Source organism: Pagrus pagrus (genome assembly GCF_965226575.1).
Source record: "Pagrus pagrus genome assembly, chromosome: 12".
Taxonomy (NCBI): domain Eukaryota; kingdom Metazoa; phylum Chordata; class Actinopteri; order Spariformes; family Sparidae; genus Pagrus; species Pagrus pagrus.
Window position 1 is genome coordinate 28,142,339 of NC_140196.1, and position 22,972 is coordinate 28,165,310.

General features: G+C 41.0%; 2 protein-coding genes across 2 annotated transcripts in view; both read right to left on the bottom strand.

Moving 5' to 3' along the window:
• The window catches only part of LOC311267010 (class I histocompatibility antigen, F10 alpha chain-like), a 501,763-nt gene that overhangs the window by 356,525 nt on the left and 122,266 nt on the right, over positions 1–22,972 (bottom strand). The window lies entirely within an intron of this gene.
• Positions 7,459–22,972, bottom strand: part of LOC311266284 (cadherin-12-like) — a 96,561-nt gene continuing 81,047 nt past the window's right edge. The window contains exon 13 of the mRNA XM_084368574.1: positions 7,459–8,236. Within this exon, the coding sequence (XP_084224700.1) occupies positions 7,626–8,236 (611 nt within the window). The 3' untranslated portion in view covers positions 7,459–7,625. The remainder of the gene's footprint in view (positions 8,237–22,972) is intronic.

Below are 22,972 nucleotides of genomic sequence, written 5' to 3' on the forward strand. Positions count from 1 at the left end.
CAGTAAAATTGTTACATTGTAGCATACAGACCGCGGTGTGGTCCGCGTTCACACATGCAAACAAACCAAAATTGGTCTGAATGACGTTTCGTCATCTACCGGTAGAAATAAGCGCCAATTTGGACTTTCACAATGGAGCGACAAGTTCGTACACTGTTACTTGCGCTGGTCCTTGCTTTTTGTATTGTCAATATTAGCCATTTCTGGCAAAATATCCAATTTAAGACTGAGTCGCGGCTGCGGCTGGAGAACAATGCGGATGTACTGGATTCGCCGAAGACGTATAGCGCGTCATTTCAGGGAGAGGAGACGCGCTATTTTCACAAGTGCTGTCATGGTGATGATGAGACAAGCACCTTTCCAAAGACCTACAAAGTAGGCTATAGCCTGACAAGCCAGAACGCTAGGGTCTAGATTTCTAGGCTGTAGAATCTGTTATGCTGTAAAAAAAAAACACGCTAACGGCGGGTAAGCAATTGCGCAATTTAGGTTAAAACATGTACACGTGTGTGTTGATCAGCTGTGCGCTGGTAAAACCCAACACAGCTGATCAGCACAGCACACTATGATAAAAAAGCGCAAGCATGTTCTTCTGATTCTGACCTTACATAAAAAGACAGAGACCACCCCTTTTTGGAGGTCTCGGTCAGCTTGATTTAGTGCGCACCCGAGTGTGATTGATGCTTTCACACCGACGAAAACGGACCGAACTAAGAGCTTTTGGTTCGAATGGACTGTTTAGTGCGCACCAACTGCTGTTGGTGTGAAAGCGCCCTTAAACTGCCTTCTTGATGGTCATTGCAATTTAAAAAAACAAAACAAAAAAAACAACAACCATCAGTGCCGTTGACTGTTGAGCTCTGCTGTTCACTTATGGCCCTGTAGACTAATTTGTTCTGAGCTTGGTTAATTTAGACTTGTGACAGCGGTAATGTAACTTGTGTAACTGCTCTCCTCTCTCTCTTTCTGCCCTTCTGGTGTCAGCAGACACCTTAAAACCTCCAGGCAGGGCACGCTTTGCAAATGCTTCGCATTCAAAATCTGTGATGTCCTCTGTCCCCACCAATATCAACACCAAACCTACGTCCTTTGGATTTGGATGAGGTACCATAGAGGACAGTGTTGCAGTAATCCAGTCTGGAAGTGATGAATGCGTGTATGAGAGTCTCTGCAGCTGTGAAGGAGAGGGATGGAGGGAAGCGGGCAATGTTTTTAATATGAAAGAAGGCTGTTTTGTTGATGTGTTGGACGTGTTGTTCGAAGATCAAAAATGACACCCAGGTTTCGGATGTGAGGGAAGGGGAGTGCAGTCCATCAATTGTGAGAGAGAAATTGTCAGTGGATTTAAATGTCTGATTGAGCTCTGCATACAGCACAGGTATCAGTGTCCCAATGCGTTGTGTTTATTGCTACTAAATGAATCTCATTTGTTTTCTGCCAGTGTTTTAAGGTGACCAGATTTCTCAAATGAAAACTGGGGGCATTATTAACAGTTCTGGTATCATGTTTATTTTCACCATGGTGACTTACTGTAATAAATTACCATGCAAGTTGACTGTGAATTGTGTACTAATGGCAGATATATATGATATTTGGGCCACTGTAGCTCAGGAGGCAGAGCGGGTTGTCCAGCAATTGGAAGGTCTCTGGTTCGAATCCCCAGCTCCCCCAGCTGAGTGTCGAAGTATGCTTGAGCAAGATCCTGAACCCCAAATTGCTCCTGAAAAAAAAGCCATTCATTTTACTCTCTAATCTTACTTTCTCACTCACTTCTCCATCCTCTCCAATCTTTAATAAAAATAGTACACTATTAGAAAAAATAGTTATGTTAACAGATTCCCATTGCTTGTTTGTATTTTATCTCAAAAACATTGTTTGGAATTAGGACTGGCTGACAGATGATGCCATCGTCCATTGCCAGTGGCTGACAGTCTGAGTCTGATTTCGTGATTTAATCAGCTCTCCACCAGAGAGCACAAAAAGTAGTGTGTTCCCTCACAGTTGCCATTAGGCAAGAGTCTTTTGCCATTTGTGACAAGTAAAAGAGAAAATGAAAAGAAATGTGTTGCTGCTCAATCGTGTTGTTGTTATTGTGTTTTCTTAGCTTAGCTACCTCAACATAATCTTGTTTCAAGCTTCTGGCTGAACAAAGCTAAGTTGCAGACATGTTGTGTGGAGACGAAGACCCTTTCAAAACCCAGCACAGGGATTTATGTTGGTGATAGCTGGAGACAATTTTCTCAGCTAGGTGAGATGGAATGGTCAGAGCGACAGCGGGAAACTACATTGGTTTGCTAATGAGCAATTCCTGCCTTACATTAACTCAGACTCACACTCCCCACGCCCCCTTAAACAACAATGTCATCATCCATCAAGATGTGTCACTGTGGACATCGTCATATACAGTTCAGTAGACATCACCCAATTCCATCTGGAGTAATACATTTGCTGGCTCTGTAATCATATCTTTACCATCCCTCCTTTATCTCCATCTCTCTTCTTGCTATCCAATCTTCCTCCTCTTCTTCCTCCCCACTGTACGTGGCCTAAAAAGGGTTAGGGATTTGTGGTGATGGTGTGGATTCACTTAACATTTTCCACAGCAGTTTTCATGCACGTGTTTAAGACATCAACCATAAGCTCTGCTGCCCAGTCTTTCTCACCACAGTCAATATCTATTTGGCTTTGCCCACAGTTAAAACAGTTCCAGGCACAGTTCCAGCTGGGGACAGGCCACCAGAAACAGGGACTGTCCCTGGGAAACAGGGACGTCTGGTCACCTACAATGTTTATGAAGCTAACACCCATCAGCTGTTTGATCAGCACAAACAGGAGTTACACCAGTTTCCCTGTAATACAACCCAGACTCTAAAAAAGTTGTGACCCTCTGTAAAATGTAAACAAAACAGAATGTGATAATTAGCTCACTCTTTATACTAAGCCAGCTGACTGGCTTTAATATTGTCATGGATGGGTTTACTAAAAGGTACCTTTTGCATCTGTACGAGACAAAACGTTGTTATTTGACGACCTGGGAATGACAACAGTTTGAAAGATATTATGAGAGGCCTTTTTATGGCTTTATTGATAGGACGGTTCAGACGTGACAGGAAACAGGGTGAGAGAGAAGGGGGTGACATGCAGCAAAGGGCCACAGAGCAGTTTCGTTTTGCTCCCGCCATGTTTCTCCTGCTGTCCACCCAAAAGTTGTTGACTCTTCAACCTGGAAAAAGTGCTGGGCTGAGAGCACTATTGCCAATGTGCAAGGCTCCTGTGTCTCATTAATATGAAAACTACTACTGTTGAGCATACATTTGTTATGTAATTTTTTTGCAATACATTGCACACTAATTGTAGTTATTGTTATTGTAATTCCACAATTGCAATCTCATTCACTCTCTCTTTCTCTTTTTCTCTCACACTCTCAAACAGACACACACACACACACACACACACACACACACACACACACACACACACACACACACAAACAGACACACAAAAACATAATTAATCATTGCAAACCCTCCCCATCTCAATCCCTTCCTCTCATATACACTTTATATACTACTGTTGTATGACTGTTTGCATACATTGTTTTGCTATTGTTATATTGTAATTGTTAATTTTGTAATTGCAATCTCACTCACACTTCACGCACAGTATCACTTACTCACACACACACACACACACACACACACATGCGCATGTCTGGTGAGATTTTTCGAAAAAATTAATATTTGGCATTTTGACATACACGTGTTATATCTGAAACTTAATTCTCGCATTCCATTCACTCTTTATTTAGAGCAAGTACTGAAAGGTGCCTTTTGGGTGGCCCTTCCTACTTTTTTTGTGTGAAAAGAAAGGATGTGGAGGGCCCCTAGCTAAGTTCGCCTTGGGCCCCCAAATTGCTAAATCCGCCACTGCTCCACATATGTATAACAGGGCTTTGAAGGCATTCAATTCAGCCACTGTCAGTTCCTATGATCTGTTACAATGTTGCCAATGTGACTCAGCTATAGTGCAGTCTCTTATGTGCATCAGCATGCCATCATCAAACACACACAAGAAGGTGGTGAGAGCATCTTTAATGTTGCACTTTGCATGCGCTGTGGGTCCAGCAGCTTCAGTGAGGACATTTTGGCTCTGTCTTCTTCCTGAACATTCACTTGTCTGAAGGACAGTTTGCATCCTTTACCTTCTCCAAAGCTGCCTCCTGCTGAGACGAATCCAAGGATGGTTTGAGCACTCCAGTTGGCTCAATAGCAGGTACAGGTTCAGGGACGTCAAGAGCTTACAATATAGAATGAATGGAGTATATATAGAAATAATAATATCTGAAGTCGAGGAGACTGTTGATGATTGTAAGACTGAACTAATTAGCTTAGCGTGAGCTGCAAACTTTTCACCATACAAATATTAGTTTTCTGCTCTCTCACATTATCTCCCATGTATTTTATGTGTTTCAGTTATAGTGACATGTATTATTACTATTGCTTGCTCAGGAGTCAATACAGGCGTCTAAACTAATATCCCCTCATAAGCACACACACACCATCACACAACATCACACTACGTATGTGCTTTCGCTACTATGTAATCATCCTAGTTTCTTCTATTATCTGTATGTTGAGTTCACTTTGTAAATTTTTACATTATTTTGGTGGAGGCTCCAAATAAACCCACTGGGTTTTCTGCCTCTCCCTGAACTGTATAGCATTTTCATTCTTGTGTATTTATTTTTATTGTGCAAAAAATGAAACTAAAAAAAGTTGGACACATTGCTATTTGTAGAAGCCTAAGTCAAAGTCCTCAGTGTCAAAATTTGTGAGCTATAACACAAAATTTCAGCTAGCTTTGGGTGCTGAACGGTAATCAGCAGCTCTCATTTCTCCTCTGTTGTGCTTCCTCAGAAAAGCATCCGTGGGCAGTGGAACGGAGCTCACCTGCAGCAGCCGTGAATGGACCTGCGATGAAAGTGGTTGTTTTCTCTCTCTCTCTTCAGCATTGTCTTCAGAGTCGCTCTCTGATTAGGATGGGGATGAAATGTCCACATGCACCCAGGAAGAGTCATTGTCATCAATATCCTCTGATAGATCCCCTCCATCTGAATTGTCGCTGTTTGAGTTTTGCAGCATGTTCAGGCGGCAGCGACATGCATAATTCTCCCCATTTGCTCCGAAATTATGGATTACAACATAATTTCTTCATGTATAAGGAATATTTAGTCTAATTATTGTAGGCAAGAAGATTTTTTCTTTGACAGAGACAATGATAGTGGCCTAGCAACCTAGATGCATCTCCCAACGCGAAAAAGTATCTGAAACTGTGGTAACATCTGTGTGGTTAATATGCGGCCAAAATAGGTAAAAAATTATCACATTTTCTTTCCTTTAGTATAATTTAGGAAAAGTCAGGTACCAGCAGTATTGCAATTTTTAATTAAACAAAGTTATAACACATAAATTTGAAAACTGTCTAAATGACTTTCATGGCCGTTCTAGTGTTAACCTAGACTGTATAATAAATAGTGGATAAAGCCAATGTGTCACCCATTGTGGATGACGGTTGTGAAACCTCAAGCTATATTGAAGAAGACTTGAAACTAGTGATTGAAACCATAAACTCATTAGGAAACTGTTTACTTAATAATTAAGTAAGGTAATTTTCTCATAAGCTTACATATAATTTGACTTCTTGAAACCAGTGGAGTCTCTCCCTGCTAGCCATTAGAAAGAATGCAAGTTTAAGGCACTTCCGCATTGGCTTTACTTTTCAGAAATGGAAGCTCTGTCAGAAGTTGTGGACATCACAAATAAAACAAGCCGGAAGAGGCCAACACGTTCTGTAAATCTGAGGGGAACTGCAGAGTTGATGATACATCTCTGTCATTAGTGACACCTGTCACATTACGCATAGTAATTTATTGTTGATTGTTGAACAGTCCAGTGTTATAAATTACTTAATACATATATGTTGTGCAAGTAAAGCAACTCTTGGGCCCTTTCGCATCATGATGGCTCTGGATTTGAAGGGAGACTATGAATCTAAATGAAGCCAATACAGAAAACATAAAGTCACTTATATCAGTACGTGACATGTGGACAGTGATAATGGTGAAAACAGGAAAATCACAATTTCCTAAATACACACAGGTTTGAGTCTGAGGCTCATGTAATCCTATATTTGTCTCAGCATCATGACCAGTGCACAAAAACAGGAGCAATCAGCACGCAGCCCACTCATCAGTGTCAACATGTGACCTGTAGCTGAGGATTCAACACTTGCGTCCTCCTCCAAACTGAAGTAATTTCCCAGACTAATGACTCAGAGCTTACCAAATGAAAGCTCTAACTGAGAAGCCCATCTGTTTTTATTTGTATTCTGTTATTCTGTTTTGTCTGGTGTCTGCCTAATCCAAATATTTGCTCAACATCCAAAGCTGCTGCCAAGCAGATAAAGTATAAAAAGCTATGGTTCACAGAAAAAAGCTGATATCACACGACATAGAAGAAAATACAGATAAATGAATCTTTAAATGTCTAAAACAGGAAGGATGCTCAAGTTAAGCAGGCGGTGGTTACCATGGTTAACATCTTATTTTAGTATAGCAGCATGCTAGCTTATTGGCTCTAAATACAGATGAGCTGATGCATATGCCAAAGTATCAGACCTGACTATGGTGCTTTTGTGTGTATTATGGCTACAGTAAACGTGACCGCTATACGGCACACAGAGCACACTTGAGACAGCTGCTTCACGCGCTCTGCCTTCTCCAGTCACCTCACCTGCTTTATGTTCACCACAGTTCTGGAGAAATTATCGAAGCCTGGAAAATTAAGTGACAGTGTAACACAAGTGAGTGACATGCAGCAATGGGCCAAAGGTGGGCTTGAACCCTGGCCTGCTGCAACGGGGACACAACCTCCACACGTGGGGCACACACTCTACCAACTGAGCCCCCAGTGCCTTTCCTAGCATGGCTAATGCCCTTTTTCCACCAGACATGATGCCGTGTGTGTGGCCTGGTTTTGTTCCTCCAAAAGCACCATACCTCAGCAGAAGCATTTCATATTGTTGTCTTGCTGAGATTAAAAGTGAAGTGAATCCCATCTGTACAGGGTGTGAAAATTGACCAGATGTTCTATGCTGTTTCTGGGTCTGACTTCCTGCCTGGCTTGGTCTGCTCTGTGGAACTAAAATTGACTTGGTGCACATTGTCTGCGAAGCCACATCTGGGGCGCTTCTGCCTGGTGGATGGTCTAGAATAGTTGGTTGAATCACTTATGGGAAATGTCTTGATGAGACTTAAGAATTTGATGTTGAAATCAAAATATTAGTTGAAGATATTTTTTATTAAGTTTCATGAATTAAAATACATGTAAACATACGTATAGTACCTCAGGCACTTTGAGGAGCTATCAAGGTTACCTTTTCACGCAACTGTAACTAGATTCTCAGCTCTCTAGGTAACCAGTCCACAACTATACTTCACACGGACAGTTTTCTAAAAAGTCCTCACATCATTCTAGCCAGTGCCTGCCACAGTAAAAAAACACTACTAGAAAAGAATGGTGATTCCCACATGGCCATCCAAATTCTCTCTGCTGTGCAATTTCCTCTCAGCTCTCCTCAGTCAGAGTAGGCGGCGGTCTGTCTAGGATACTAGCCAGGGTTTTGAACGGCTGTCCCCAGTCACCAAGTGAGCTAAAGTCCCCTGTATCGTCAATTACCCACGACTCCTCGATGGAGCTGAGCGAGCCAGCCACCGAGCCCTCACCCTCATAGGCGTAGGTCGCCAGTGAATCATAGGGCGGGGCGGCATAACCCTGCTGACTGTCCTCCAACCGCTGTTGGATGAACTCCTTGATCATTTCAGCATCACCCTCCGTCACTCTGCCACGGTAAGACAGTGGGGCCTTGTTCATGGCAGCAATGACACCGGCTGTTTGACAGTGGATGTCAGGTGTCCTGATGTCGTCAGAGCGACTGCTGAGGTGCAGCAGAACCCCATCTCCGTAGCCATTTTTTTCCTTTATGGAGGTGTTGCTGTGAGTGCTGGTGCGTTGCGGGTGTGTGTTGCGTAGAGTGCCCATGTCAAAGGCATGAGTGTCCGCCTCTCCGCCACCCTCATCGTCATAGTGAATGACATTATCCCGGATGTCCTCTTTTGATGTCATCAGAGTCTCTTTCTCTTTGTTGTGCCTCTGGCTCATGTATAATCCTGCCATAACTGCAAGACACAAAGAGAAGAAAGTGATGGTTTATTTGAAGATATAATGAAGAAAAATTAGGACAGTCTCCTTTCCATTTTTTTTTGTAGCTTTTTTTTTGAGTCAGCTCCTACTGAATGTTCGTTAAAACCTGTATGTATAAAGTGTATTTGATTATAGTGTCTTTCAAATTATTTATATCATTTATACACTCAAAGTGAAAATGTGTCTTTCCACCAAATAATCTCCTGAGGGCACCAAAATTACACATTTTCTAATCCGACGCAGAGTTGCCCTAAAATTCTATCTGCCTAGTCCAATGTTTGGCACTGATCTCAACCTATTTATGAACGTTTTCCCACGGTTCTACAATACTTTAGTTACTCCATCCTAATAAAAGAAAAGTGTACTGAATGAGTTCGATGTTATCCTGTAGTTATCCATCTTATCTATTCTGGCTTTAAAGTGTTCCCTTTCTGCTGAGTGACAAAATCTAGTATCTGCTAGAAGAGTAAGCAGTGACTGTGGATTTGCTTAATTTTTGTCTGTATCTGTAATCTTGGAGACAAGGGAACAACAGTAACAACAATAATATTTCCTCCCTAAACATATATTCAAACTATATACTATACTGTACTATATATATATATATATATATATATATACTATACTATATTTACACTATGTGACACAACTCTGTGGAGGACTGAGCTGCCAAAATCCTAAATAAATAAATAGCTTTTATTACATTTAATTGCATACTCAGAGCTTCTTGGCAAAGTTAATATTAATTTGTATCAAGTTGATATTTGTCTACTTTTGACCACTCCCCTTTTCACCTCATGGTCAGTCCCGTGTTGCCTACTATTTTCCAACACAGAGATGTCAGCCCCCATACAAAGTGGCAGTGCACCAGATTTTTGATCTACACTGCCCAGCCAAAAAAAAGTCACACACACAATATTTAATTGGACCACCTTTAGCTTTGATTATGGCTCGCATTCGTCTTGGCATAGTTTTGATAAGTTTATGCAATGTCACAACATTTATTTCGGTCCAGAGTTGCATTCATTTTCCACCAAGCTCTTGTATTGATGATGGGAGAGTAAAATCTTCAGCACATCCCAAAGATTCTCAATGGGGTTAAGGTCTGGACTCTGTGGTGGCCAACCCATATGTGAAAATGATGTCTCATGCTGCCTGACACAATTTGAGCCTGATGAATTGTGGCATTATCATCTCGGAATATGTTTGTGCCATCAGGAAAGAAAAAATCCATTGATGGAAAAACTTGGTCATTCAGTATAATCAGCTGATCTCAATTTTTTGCCACATAACATTGCTGAACCTTGATCTGACCAACTGAAGCCACCCCAGATCATAACAGTGCCCCCACAGGGTTGTATGGTAGGCACAAGGCATGATGGGTACATCACTCCATCTGCCTCTCTTCTTACCCTGATGTGTCCATCACTCTGGAACAGTGTAAATCTGGACTCATCAGACCACATGACCTTTTCCCATTGCTCCAGAGTCCAATCTTTATGCTCCCTAGCAAACTGAAACCTTTTTTTCTGATTAGCCTCCAGGTGATGATTTTTTTTTTTGGCCAGGCAGTGTAGTTGGGATATTTTTTATATACAGTATTTATTTTTTTTATATTTTTATTTATTCTTTTATTTTGAGTCAAATGTATCTATGTCATAGATGGATAGATAAAGTCACAAACTTCCTTTGCCTACAGTATTGGTTTGGGTTGATATACAGGTACAGTATAGGTTTTTCAAGTGCACATGACACTTCAAATGTGTGAAAATGAAATGCAATTAGTTATTCACACTTGCGTTGAGAAATACTGCATTGTTTGCAAGATAGTTGGCTAGTGCAAGCCAAAGTTAGTAACCATCCCTCAACACAGTTGTTTATTCTTCTGCCTCGTTGGCTAGTCATGACTTGGATGGATGGTGTAACTCTGTATACTGTACTGATACCACTGTAATGAAAACAACAACTGAACAAAGAAAGAACAGAATTTAATGGGATTTGTAGACACAGCCAGATGACCTGACATTACTGTCATACGACCACCATCAGATGCAGGATAAAACTACAACACTTACGGGTACCTCCTCACAAGTAGGACTTAAGACTTATGAAGAGAAGACCAAAATCATGAGGATGAAAATTTGCAGTCAGGAACTGATATCACTTGAAGGCAGCAGACTCAAAGAGGTGGAGTCCCTCCCCTACTTGGGGAGTATCATTGACAAGCAGGGAGGTAGAGATGCAGAGGTTAAAGCAGGAATAGGCAAGAGAAGGGCAGCATTTGTACAACTCAGTAACATCTGGCATTCTAGAGGGATACAGCAACAAACATAAATAAGAATTTTCAAATCTAATATTATATCAGTGCTGCTCTATGGCACCGAGACCTGGTGAAGTTGAAGATGACAATCAATAAGGTGCAGACCTAAATCAACAACTGCCTCAGAAGAATTCTTAATATTCACTGGTCAGACAAAATCAGCAATAGCTATCTGTGGATGAGGACACAACAACTACCAGCAGCAGATGAAATTGGAAAAAGATGGACATGCCATGCCTCCTACTCTAAATGTGTACCCCCAGGATTTTGGCTTGCATGACACCCCTGTCCCACCACATGAGCAACAATACAGGCAGATATAAATGTAACTGTAACTGCTGCACACTCTGGTCAGTGGGTCCTACTGTAAGAGTGTAGTCACGTTATACAAGGATCGCTTTGAAAGTAGCGAGAGCAGGAAGCCCTGCTGCTCACTCAAATCTCGTGATTTCTCTTTGAGCACAAAACATTAGCCCTATTCACACAGAGACTCTGCATTATCGCTGTAGCGAAGGCTCGCCTTTTCTCCAGTTTGTTTGTTCCCACTTAACCGAGCAGCGCCAGTGTGTCAATTCATACAGCATGAGGGCGCTGCAGATCCAAAAGAGGCGTTGCGATCCTTGCAAGGGTTTTTTTAACGTGTTTCCTCCGGTTTCCACCTGTTACATGTCACAGGGTTGTGACATGGAGTGCCACATTTAATGGCTGAATGTTATCAATAACACCTTTAAAATCAGAAAAAATAAAATATCTTTTAGTGCAGCTTTAAATAGAAACACTCCTTTCCATCATAAATGAAAATAAAATGCATAGGTAAATGGGTAGAAAGGATAGTGGGGTCTGAAACAGTATTTTGATTTCCTGGTATACATAATACCTTAAAAACACTAGCACTGTTGTTATTGTATAGGGGAGCTTGAAGATAACCTGCAGCTCAGTTAATAATTAATAATTTGCCGCGGTTGTGGTAAGAACCTATGTGGACGCTTGTCCTGTTGCCACTTGTGAGGGATGGACTGTATAACATGACCATCTATGCCTTGCTTTGCACAGCTTTCAGTTCCCCTCACAGAGAAACACCAACCAGTTTCTGTGTGTTGTGTCGCTGACTTTTGTAGCAGCAACCAAAGAAAAGGCACATGCATGGATTAGTGAGAACAGAGGGCAGCTTTAGAGGCGGCTGTCTGAATACAGAGCAACACACAGTGCTGTGGATTAGTTTCCAAACTTGAGATCATTCAACGTCAACAACCAGCCGTATTCATTAAGCCTGTGCTGCAAGAATTAAAAGTAATATATACAGAGAGGTGTTTCTGTTATTTAGTCTATCCTCAGTGACAGAGGTGAGTGTGGACAAAATAATAGAAACAACTCTTTATATAAATTAAACAGCACCACAAACTACATCCTCTGACATGGGCACACAGTTAAGGCAGCACCTCTCTCAAACAGTTTCAACAAAAGCTGAACATTATAACCTTTATGAAGTGAGGATTAATTGAAGACGTTGTACCTAATAAATTGGCAACAGAGCAGACCACATATAACATTTTCTTACATTCATTCATTATCTGAATTCGCTGGAGCCGATCGCAGCTGACTTCGGGTGAGTGGCGGGGTACACCCTGAATAAGTCACCAGTTCATCACAGGGCTGACAAACGAGAGTGACCGATTAACCTAACTTGCATGTCTTTTAAATTGTGGGAGGAAGCTGGAGTACCTGGAGAGAACCCACGCAGGCACAGGGAGAACATGCAAACTCTGCACACTGAACCCTGCCCCAGCAGAGTCTGGAACCCAGGAGCTTCTTGCTGTGAGGCAACAGCACTAACCACTAGTGCCAACTACAACGGAAAGGTTTTGAAATGACCACTGCATCAACACCTCTCTGATACAGTGCCAACACATATATTTATTGTAGGATTGATGTCTTGGATTGAAACTGTTGTTTAAAGTCAGTTTGTGTAGAGCTAGAAGATGATCACCCTTTGGCCAGCCTAGTGGTTGTTTTAACAAGTTTTACTTTCAGCCATAGTGTTGCTTAAAATATGCCTTTATGAAACTGTGCTGCAAAATTGTTATTAATTCTCTACGCTGTACAGTCTTCAACATGTGACCGACTGTTTACATCCCACACCCCCTCACCAGAACCTCCCTCTTCATCTATGGTAGCATTTCAGTGTTCTGTCTCTAATGAGACCTAACAGCAGTCAGGGCTATGAGATGGAGGTCTGTGCGACCCTCCAAGGATATGACCCCCCCAGACCATCACTGACCCACTGCCAAACCAGTCATGCTGGATGATGGTACATACAGCACAATGTCCACCATGGCATCTCCACTCTTTCATACCTGTCACATGTGTGACCTCGTGTAATGGCCGGTCTCCTGGTATCTCTTTCGTGCTCTTGAGATTGTGCTGGGAGACACAGCAAACCTTCTCGCAAGCGCACATATGGATGTGCTATCGAGGAGCGGGACTACCTGTGGTAACCTGATAGGGCTGCAGGTACTCCTCCTGCTACCAGTAGTGACAAGGACACTAGCAGAACACAAAACTAGAGAAGAATCAGTCAGGAAGTATAAGGATAGGGCAATTGTCTGTGGCCACCACATGCAAAACCATTACCTTTTGGGGGTTGTCTTGCTTTTGCCTCTCCATTGCACCTGTTGCCACTTTTATTTGCACCAGAGCAGGTGAAATTGATTCACAATCACTTGTGCTTCCGAAATGGACAGATTGATATCCCTGAAGTTTAACTGACTTGGTGTTATGCTGTGATGATTAAGTGTTCCCTTAATTTTCCGAGCAGTGTATGTCAGTTGACTCTCTGTTTTTCCCTCTAATCTGGTTTATTTATCACCCTTTAAAATGCTAACTCACTCATCTTCCGCTTTTGTTGACAGGCAACTTTATTCGTCCACTGTGTGTCCTGTCCACTGCTATATAATCAATAGGAGCAGGAAAACAAAGGCAGCGCTTTACCCAGACAATCAATGAGTTTAAACTGCTCTGTAGGGCCTCATCTACACGGCTAATACCACCACTGATGCTGCTGACAGCAAAACACATACGTACACACACTGCTGTCCTCTAAGAGATGCACATACTTGACTAAGTTTGAGATGTTTTAATGATTTATTTCTTATCATTATGATAGTTTTTGTTATTATTCTAATTATGAGAGAATGTTGCAGTTGTGAAACATTTATAAGAAAATAACATAACTTTGTCAATTAAACATTACACTGAAAACACCAAAACCGTATCAGAAACTGGGACAATATCCCCAAAAGTATAACTTTTTCATACAGTGAGCGAAAACTGCAGTAAACTTAATCTCAGTGGCAGCTGTCCAATAGAGGGGAAAAGTGTAATAATAAATTATCATTTGGGTTTGGGTTACATACTCTAAATGAGGAGACAAATCAGTTTTTACCTTTTAAGCATTTTTACTTATATGAAGTTATACAGTACCAATTTAACTGCAAAAAGTCTATTTTGTATTCTCTCTAATGGGTGCTGTCTCTGCAATACACACATTTAAGACCAGCTATGTTGAAATGAAAGTACATTCCACGGTTACAATCAGATGCACATAAACGTCTTTCTTATTCCAAGAGATCTTTCTGCAGTGAGAAAAGAGACGGATGAAGTCAGTAGCTAAGTTGAGCTGTTGGATGGAGTGTGTGTGCTTTTCTGAGTTAGCTGTTGAGTAAATGTGTAATTCTTCTGTAGTTGAACCTTAGTGCAACAAGCTATACAACAACATTGTTATTGTGTTCAGGAGCCCTCTGTGCCTGTGGTCCATCCCCCACTGCTTCATCTTCAATCTTATCTGCATTACACAACAAAGAAAGCTTTTGTCTTCAGAGAGACCATTAAACCTGCCTGTTCCTTAGGCTGATGACAGTGTGCAGTACTAAACACACATGCATTTCCTTAAAATGCTTCCAAATTAAAGCTGCTGATATTTAGTTATCAAAAACCTTTTATAATGAAGCAGCAAATTAAGAAATGTTTGGTTGTCATCAGAAGTAATCTATCACGGATCCTAAAAAAATAACTGGAAAAAAGTGTCCAGTATAGTCGTGTGTATATGTTATGTAACTTTTCTGGATTGTATACAGAATGGGGCCAAACACTTCTGAAACCAGCAGCTCACTGTGGTCCAGAAAAATAATCTCCATCCCCACTGCTTCATCTTCAATCTTACCTGCATCACATAACAAAGAAAGATTTTGTCGTCAGTACTTAAACATACTCAGTACTTTAGTTTAGCAACTCAAACCAGATTGTTTGCTGGTTTGAGTTTAGCAACTCAAATCTTTAATTCTTTATAAATATGACAGGTTTTCTTTTGTGGACTGACTATTAAAACAACAGTTCTGGCTTCCATCTTAAAATATAACTAAGATAATCCATCGAAGGAAGACAGGGCTGTGTTCTGGACCAAAGTCAGCGAGCCAATAATCAAAGACCTCCTAATCCAAGATGATTTTATCCCATCTGCTGCAGAAAGTCCTCACTGGAAGCCCTTCATGCAGATTTTATGCAGTTATGCCATCCTTATATGTAAACTGCTCCCCCTCACCTCCCTTCATTAGAAAACCAATTGCCTGATCCGTGGAGTAGATCAGTGCACTGGGAAGGAAACACAACAACATCCCCTAGGGCTATGTGCTATAGAAACTAAACAAGGTCATAGTGGAGACTAGGGGCTGGGTTAATGGGGGATGCTAGTTTGTACTGCAGTATATTGATGTTTCAGCATGTTCAGCTCTTTGGGAGATTTAATACAAAAACCGTCTTGTGTCAGCATCGGGGCTTTTTTGTGAACTGCTTGCTGCTGGAAGAAAGAAAAACTCACAGTATGGTACAACTGAGGATTGTGAAAAGGAACCAGTGCTGTTCCAGAAATAACAAAGGAGCTACAGTAGGTCAGTGGGGATTTCAAATGAGAGGACACATGGCTGTCTGTTTGTGAAAAACATCCACTGAAAGCCATGCGCTATTTATTAGTTCCTTTGTGACGCATGTTAAAGCCAATATTCTGTTTGTTGGAGTGTATCACTAAATAGTTTTGTGCATGAAATATACACAAAATGGACCACATTGAAAAATATACAATCAATGTACAATAAAAAGGGCAGAACAATGTCCAATCATATATTAGGTTCTGATTCAGCAGCATCAGCACTACTGTATCCTGGTGCAGGTGGTAGAATAACACTGTGTTAGCATTAGAGGAAGATTTATTTAGGGTTGCGAGATAAGGAGGTGGAGTTGTTGGCTTAGTAAATTACGGAAAGTTCACCAGGCTTTAATGTAGCAGAGAGCCACTCTCTGACATAACAGAAAAAGTCACAGCACCTTCTGAGCCTGAAGTTGAAATTGAACTGATCTGACACTGGCAGCAATGAATGAGACAGAGATTTTAATTGCAACTTCAATTATTTTGTTAAATCTGTTTAATCATTCATTTGTGTCCATAAAAACGTCTATAAAATATCAAAATGTAATGAAAAAGTACCCTAAAAATTGCCCAAAGTGAAGTCTTTAAATGTTTGTTTACTATGACCAACAATCAAAACCTGAACCGACAGAGAAAAGCAGCAAATCCCTGCATTGGTAATTGTTAGATATCTTTGCATAATAAATGACTTCAGTGATTTATCGATCATTCATTTCAGCGATAAACGCAATGCAAAAATGTTTAAACATTTCCAACATTTGGATGAAGGTTCTCAGTCATCCAGGTCATGGTAATTCTAAGTGCTGTATCGTAGGCAACTGGACTTGTTTCAGTTTCTTGAAGACGTTTCACCTCTCATCAAAGAGGCTTCTTCAGTTTAACTAACTGGAGGGGAGTTGCAGGCTTTTAAACTCTGTGTGGGAGTGTCCTTACAGAGTCGTTAAGGACAGGTTTGAGGGCTCGGTGAGCCCAGGTGTGAATGGTTGTCAAGCTGTCTGGGGAGGGAACTCAGTACTGCATTGCAGGTGGGTGATAAGTAATGTCATAGGCCACCTCCTCTGTTCAAAGACGGTCATTCCAGTTTGACATAGATGGATTCTCTTACTCCTCTTTCCAACCATCTGTCTTCTCTGGCCAATATTGGCTTCAAAGGAATGACTTTTCTCCTTCAGATGGAAGTGCACAGCAGAGTCTTGACCTGAGGGGTTAGCCCTCCTGTGCTGTGCCATTCGTTTATGGATGAGTTAGAATTTCTAACATTGAAACCTTTATGTAAGTATGAATCAGTGAAATCCATTGTTTTTAGTGAAATACTTTAATTAATGCTGGGACTGTCAGAGAAACCTGTAATTCCAATAGGTTTTTTGAAGTCAAGTGAATCTGATGATGTGGGAAATTCAGGTGGAGGAAGTAAAAAACAGAATGGACAACATACTGTTGAACAGAAAAAACAATAACTTAAACATTACAAAGTAAGCAGTTAGCTACACAATATCCATAGTTACCAAGTTCCCTTTGAGGAAGTGGTCACTGCACAAATATTATTATATAACTACACTCCTCCAGATGACAAACCTAGGTTTGGGCAACCATAAATTACACAAACCATTGACATTTAGAGTTTTTGATAGTACGTCCTGTGTATCACCAAGGAACCTTGTGTACCACTACATCCATTCTTGTATATACTGTGTGATATATCACTTCCTGCCATCCATCTGCAGCTTGCACCATAACAATGGATACAATGAAGCTGTTAGTATTTGACGATGAGGGCGTGTGGACCAGGGAAAAGTTATGACGCTTTGGGTTGGCAGCTTTGGTAAGACGCAAAGTAGAAACACTGAATGTAAATGTAGTTTTTTGTTTGATTAAAAGCACTCTCTGCAGGGCACCTTCAAAGAATACTATTATTGTTTATGTCAACTGTATGTACAAGTATGATTTATGGCCATCATTTCTCTCAGAAAAATAATTATGTAGAATTGATTTTACCACCACGGTGGAGTGGAGGTCGTGTGACTGGGGCACCACTTGGCGATGCATCAGCCTGCTCAGTCATGCTCCTGGATCCACACACTTTACATAATGACTATATCAGATATTCTGTCAATTCAGTTTTTAAACTGTGATTTTGTTGTTCTGTTCTGTACATGCAACATCTTTTCCATCCATCCATCCTGGCAGAGGGATCCCTCCTCTGTGGCTCTTCCGGAGGTCTTTTTTTCCGTTCCGTTTTTTCTCTCAACATGGTATGTTTTTCCTCACTCAAATCGAGGGTCTAAGGACAGAGGATGTCGCTCACTGTACAGATTCTAAAGCCCACTAAGGCAATGTGATTGAGATTTTGGGCTATATAAAATGTATCTGATTATGATTTCTGAGATCAGGGAACTAAAACGGGAAAGGAAACAGAAGCAGTCAGGCAGTCAGTCAGACAGACTGAAAGTAAACACGTGAAACAGACAGCATATCTGAAGGGGAAAACTAAGTGAATGGTTAAATGACTACTGAAACTGATTGTAAACATTTATCAAAGTTTACACAAGAGCTTCATGCTTCATCTTTTACTTACTATAGGCTGCTATAGTTGTGTGCTCAGTTTTCAGATGCGTTCACTTTCAGTTTGACTTCTAAAATGGTTTGGATAATCTGATCATCATTAGTTTGATGTCTGGTTGTGTTTCCCACCTCTTTGTACTATGTTTTAGTGGAGTGTTAAAGGGGGCAGCACAGTGGCGCAGTGATTAGCAAGAAGGTCCTGGGTTCGAGACCCGGCTGAGGCAGTGCTCTGTTCTCCCCGTGCCTGTGTGGATGCTCTTGTTCCTCTTTCTCCCACAATCCAAAGATATGCAAGTGAGAGTAATCGGTCAATCTTAATTTTTGGCTGTTTGTCCCTTCATCTCAGCCCAGTAATGATGGCTGGAAGTCAATCAGGGAAGCTGTCAGTGATATTTTTTTTGGTGGGTGCAATAGTATGATCAGTAATACAAATGATGACCATAGCTGCAAAAATAGGAGCCATGTTGTAAGTACGTCCTGTGTATCACCAAGGAACCTTGTGTACCACTACATCTATTCTTCACATTAATTGTTTAGTGATGGTTTGATCTTCAATATCACACTTTAGTCTCTGTAGGTTTAGTTTAGTCTTTGATGTGGTATTTGATTTGAATTTTAGTTTTGAATATCAGGTAAAAGGGTAGTTCAGTCATGTTGCTTCCAGACAAGAGACTTCTCTGTTAATCTGGAAAAGGTCATATATGCCTCAGTTCTTCACGCTTGGATTATTACTCCAACAGCTGTCGCCCAAAGTGTTGCAGCCCTTTTAGCCAAGACTAGGTGACAGAAACAGAGAAATACCTACAATGTCCTCCTCTTAACTGGTTTGGTTTTAATGCCATGCTGCTTAACCTCTGTTATATGCATGACATTACTATGTTAATAAGTTAAAATAACTCACCGTTGACACTTCACATGAACAGTGGTCTACTGAATGAAAGTCCTGTGTTTTCTTATCCTGACCGTCCACCCCAACCTTCTCCTGACTTTGTCGCTCTTTATCAAACAAATCACTGTGATGTCATGCTAACAATAACAGTCACTTCTCCATAGAAAACTAGCGGTTGATTTGCATTGCAGAGATATATGAAATCAGCAAACTTGTGTACTTCTGTTGTCAGTTTCATCTGTAAGTATAAAGGACGTAAAACACCTGTGATTATTGACTGATTATTGATTATTGATTATTGACTAACCAACGGCCAATAGCAACATACACACTTTCTCCTTTGCTAATGTAATAATTACTACAGCCACTAGATGTAACTTAACAACAAACCTCAATGTGTGTCGTAGGGTCGTTTTTTTCTGTTGTGGACGGACTGGGTTTATATCACTGAAAACTGAGGACTATTTGGGTTTTGAACTTTTGGTTGGACAAAACAACTACGTTGAAGCAGTTAGTTTGGGCTGTAGAGTTGTGATGGGGATTATGCACTATACTATATTTTATTGACTAAACCATCAATAACTGTAGAAAAAATCCACAGGCTGATTAATAATGAAACTAATTTCTACAGTACTTCCAGTCTTGATGACATTATGTTGTCTGGATCATTTTGGAAATGTTCTTATCTTGGCCACTATATTGTTTGTTTTCTTTTTGTTTTCTTTTACCTACATCCCACAACTACTTTTCCCTTAAGGTAACAAGAGCTAACAGGAAGTTAATAAAACAATGGACGATGCCAGGCCAAAAATGAATCCTCAGGAAGACACAAGCTTTCAAAACTATTTCAGATTACTTTGTTGTTTACCAGCAGTGGCAGTTTTCGTTGTATCTTTTCCAGTCAGCCTTCTTTGCCAAAATATGGTCCATTTAGTCATGCCATTCAATGCATAAATGCTAAGAAAGTAATACTTCAGAAATTAAACCCACACCAGGATTCCTTTAAACATTACTTCAAGCCTCTTCTTCTACAGAAAAGTTCTTTGTTGCATTCTTATATATGAGGAAGTGATTCTCTCTGTCAGGAATGAGAAAAGCAGGATGTTCTGTGTTAGCAGCTATCAGCCCATCCTCCATCCTCCTTCTTTATGTCCTCTTTCAGTTAGCCTCGTTCTCTTCAGACACCAATAAAGAAAGCACAATGCCCTCAGGAGGCTGAGATTCTTCTCAGTACACACACACACACACACACACACACACACACACACACCCCTACATGCATGGGGTGAATCAGTTGTGAGGGCAGAATAAATAACTGCTTTCACACTGCTTTAATTTCATTTCTGCTATCTGTAATGTAAAACACATACATGTGTATGCACAGGCACACACACACAAATTGAGATGCACAATGAGAGCTGTGTACATGTAGCTCTGCGTGCCTTCACTGTGCTTGGACAGGTGGTTATGTAATTATAATTCTCTGTAACCAAAGCAGAAATGAGATAATAGAGCCAAAAAACGAAGTAAAGGAGGACTCAGCCTCTTTGGGTGTACTTCAACATCTCCCTGTGATAATAAGAGGCTTATCACGGATTGTTGGTGCCCTCTAGTGTTACAGCACATGGTTTAATGCACTGGTAAAACCCCTCTCCTCATCATTATCTGCTGTGGACTAGAAACCTTTAAATACTGTTACATGAACCTGCAGGAAAATATTTAAGCAGCAAAACACAAAGTTTAAGCTATAAACTTGAGAGGACAGATGAAACTCTCCAGAGGAAACAGAATTAGACTTTTAGTTTCTGAAATAAATATTTTAATGGAGTACAGGATTCATCAGTTGGACGGCTGCTTTAATAACTATTTCACTGTATGAACCTGAACTGTGTGTGTGACCTTAAGTATGTATATAAGAACACATAACATTATTTAACATTAGATACTGACAAACCTTGTTGGCGTGTTGGGAGGTTTAAATAATTAAATGTTTGCGAGCCGAAAGAGCCATTTCCTCATGGTTAGATGAGCCAAATGAACTGGCTGACTGTAAAGAGTTGGCATTCCCATCACTACTTAAAACATTGCCTTGCTCTTTAATCATTATTATCAGTGGCATAACTACCCGCAGTGCAGGAGGTGCAATGCACCAGGGCCCATGGCCCAATCGGGCAGATGACTTATAAGCTGTTGGTAACGTCATTAGGCCACTATGTCAACTACAGCAGGCTCCTTCATGTACTGATCAGAAAATGCTGTATTGAAAAAAGTGGCTAGTATTGAAACACAGTGTATGACATCACATGATTGAAGGGAGTATCATGGCTTTCTGTATCATTTTTCAACCTTGAGTTTAACACTTGTGGTTTGAGTCATAGCATATCTGTATGTATGCAAATGACATTTAATATATACAGTACAGACCAAAAGTTTGGACACACCTTCTCATTCAATGAGTTTCCTTTCTTTTCATGACTATTGACATTGTAGATTCACACTGAAGGCATCAAAACTATGAATTAACACATGTGGAAATATGTTCTTAACAAAAAAGTGTAAAACAACTGAAAATACGCCTTATATTCTAGTTTCTTCAAAGTAGCCACCTTTTGCTCTGATTACTGCTTTGCACACACTCTGCATTCTCTTGATGAGCTTCAAGAGGTAGTCACCTGAAATGGTTTTCACTTCACAGGTGTGCCCTGTCAGGTTTAATAAGTGGGATTTCTTGCCTTATAAATGGGGTTGGGACCATCAGTTGTGTTGTGCAGAAGTCAGGTGGATACACAGCTGATAGTCCTACTGAATAGACTGTTAGAATTTGTATTATGGCAAGAAAAAAGCAGCTAAGTAAAGAAAAACGAGTGGCCATCATAACTTTAAGAAATGAAGGTCAGTCAGTCCGAAAAATTGGGAAAACTTTGTCCCCAAGTGCAGTCGCAAAAACCATCAAGCGCTACAAAGAAACTGGCTCACATGAGGACCGCCCCAGGAAAGGAAGACCAAGAGTCACCTCTGCTGCGGAGGATAAGTTCATCCGAGTCACCAGCCTCAGAAATCGCAGGTTAACAGCAGCTCAGATTAGAGACCAGGTCAATGCCACACAGAGTTCTAGCAGCAGACACATCTCTAGAACAACTGTTAAGAGGAGACTGTGTGAATCAGGCCTTCATGGTAGAATAGCTGCTAGGAAACCACTGCTAAGGACAGGCAACAAGCAGAAGAGACTTGTTTGGGCTAAAGAACACAAGGAATGGACATTAGACCAGTGGAAATCTGTGCTTTGGTCTGATGAGTCCAAATTTGAGATCTTTGGTTCCAACCACCGTGTCTTTGTGCGACGCAGAAAAGGTGAACGGATGGACTCTACATGCCTGGTTCCCACCGTGAAGCATGGAGGAGGAGGTGTGATGGTGTGGGGGTGCTTTGCTGGTGACAGTGTTGGGGATTTATTCAAAATTGAAGGCATACTGAACCAGCATGGCTACCACAGCATCTTGCAGCGGCATGCTATTCCATCCGGTTTGCGTTTAGTTGGACCATCATTTATTTTTCAACAGGACAATGACCCCAAACACACCTCCAGGCTGTGTAAGGGCTATTTGACCAAGAAGGAGAGTGATGGGGTGCTGCGCCAGATGACCTGGCCTCCACAGTCACCAGACCTGAACCCAATCGAGATGGTTTGGGGTGAGCTGGACCGCAGAGTGAAGGCAAAAGGGCCAACAAGTGCTAAGCATCTCTGGGAACTCCTTCAAGACTGTTGGAAGACCATTTCAGGTGACTACCTCTTGAAGCTCATCAAGAGAATGCCAAGAGTGTGCGAAGCAGTAATCAAAGCAAAAGGTGGCTACTTTGAAGAACCTAGAATATAAGACATATTTTCAGTTGTTTCACACTTTTTTGTTAAGTATATAATTCCACATGTGTTAATTCATAGTTTTGATGCCTTCAGTGTGAAT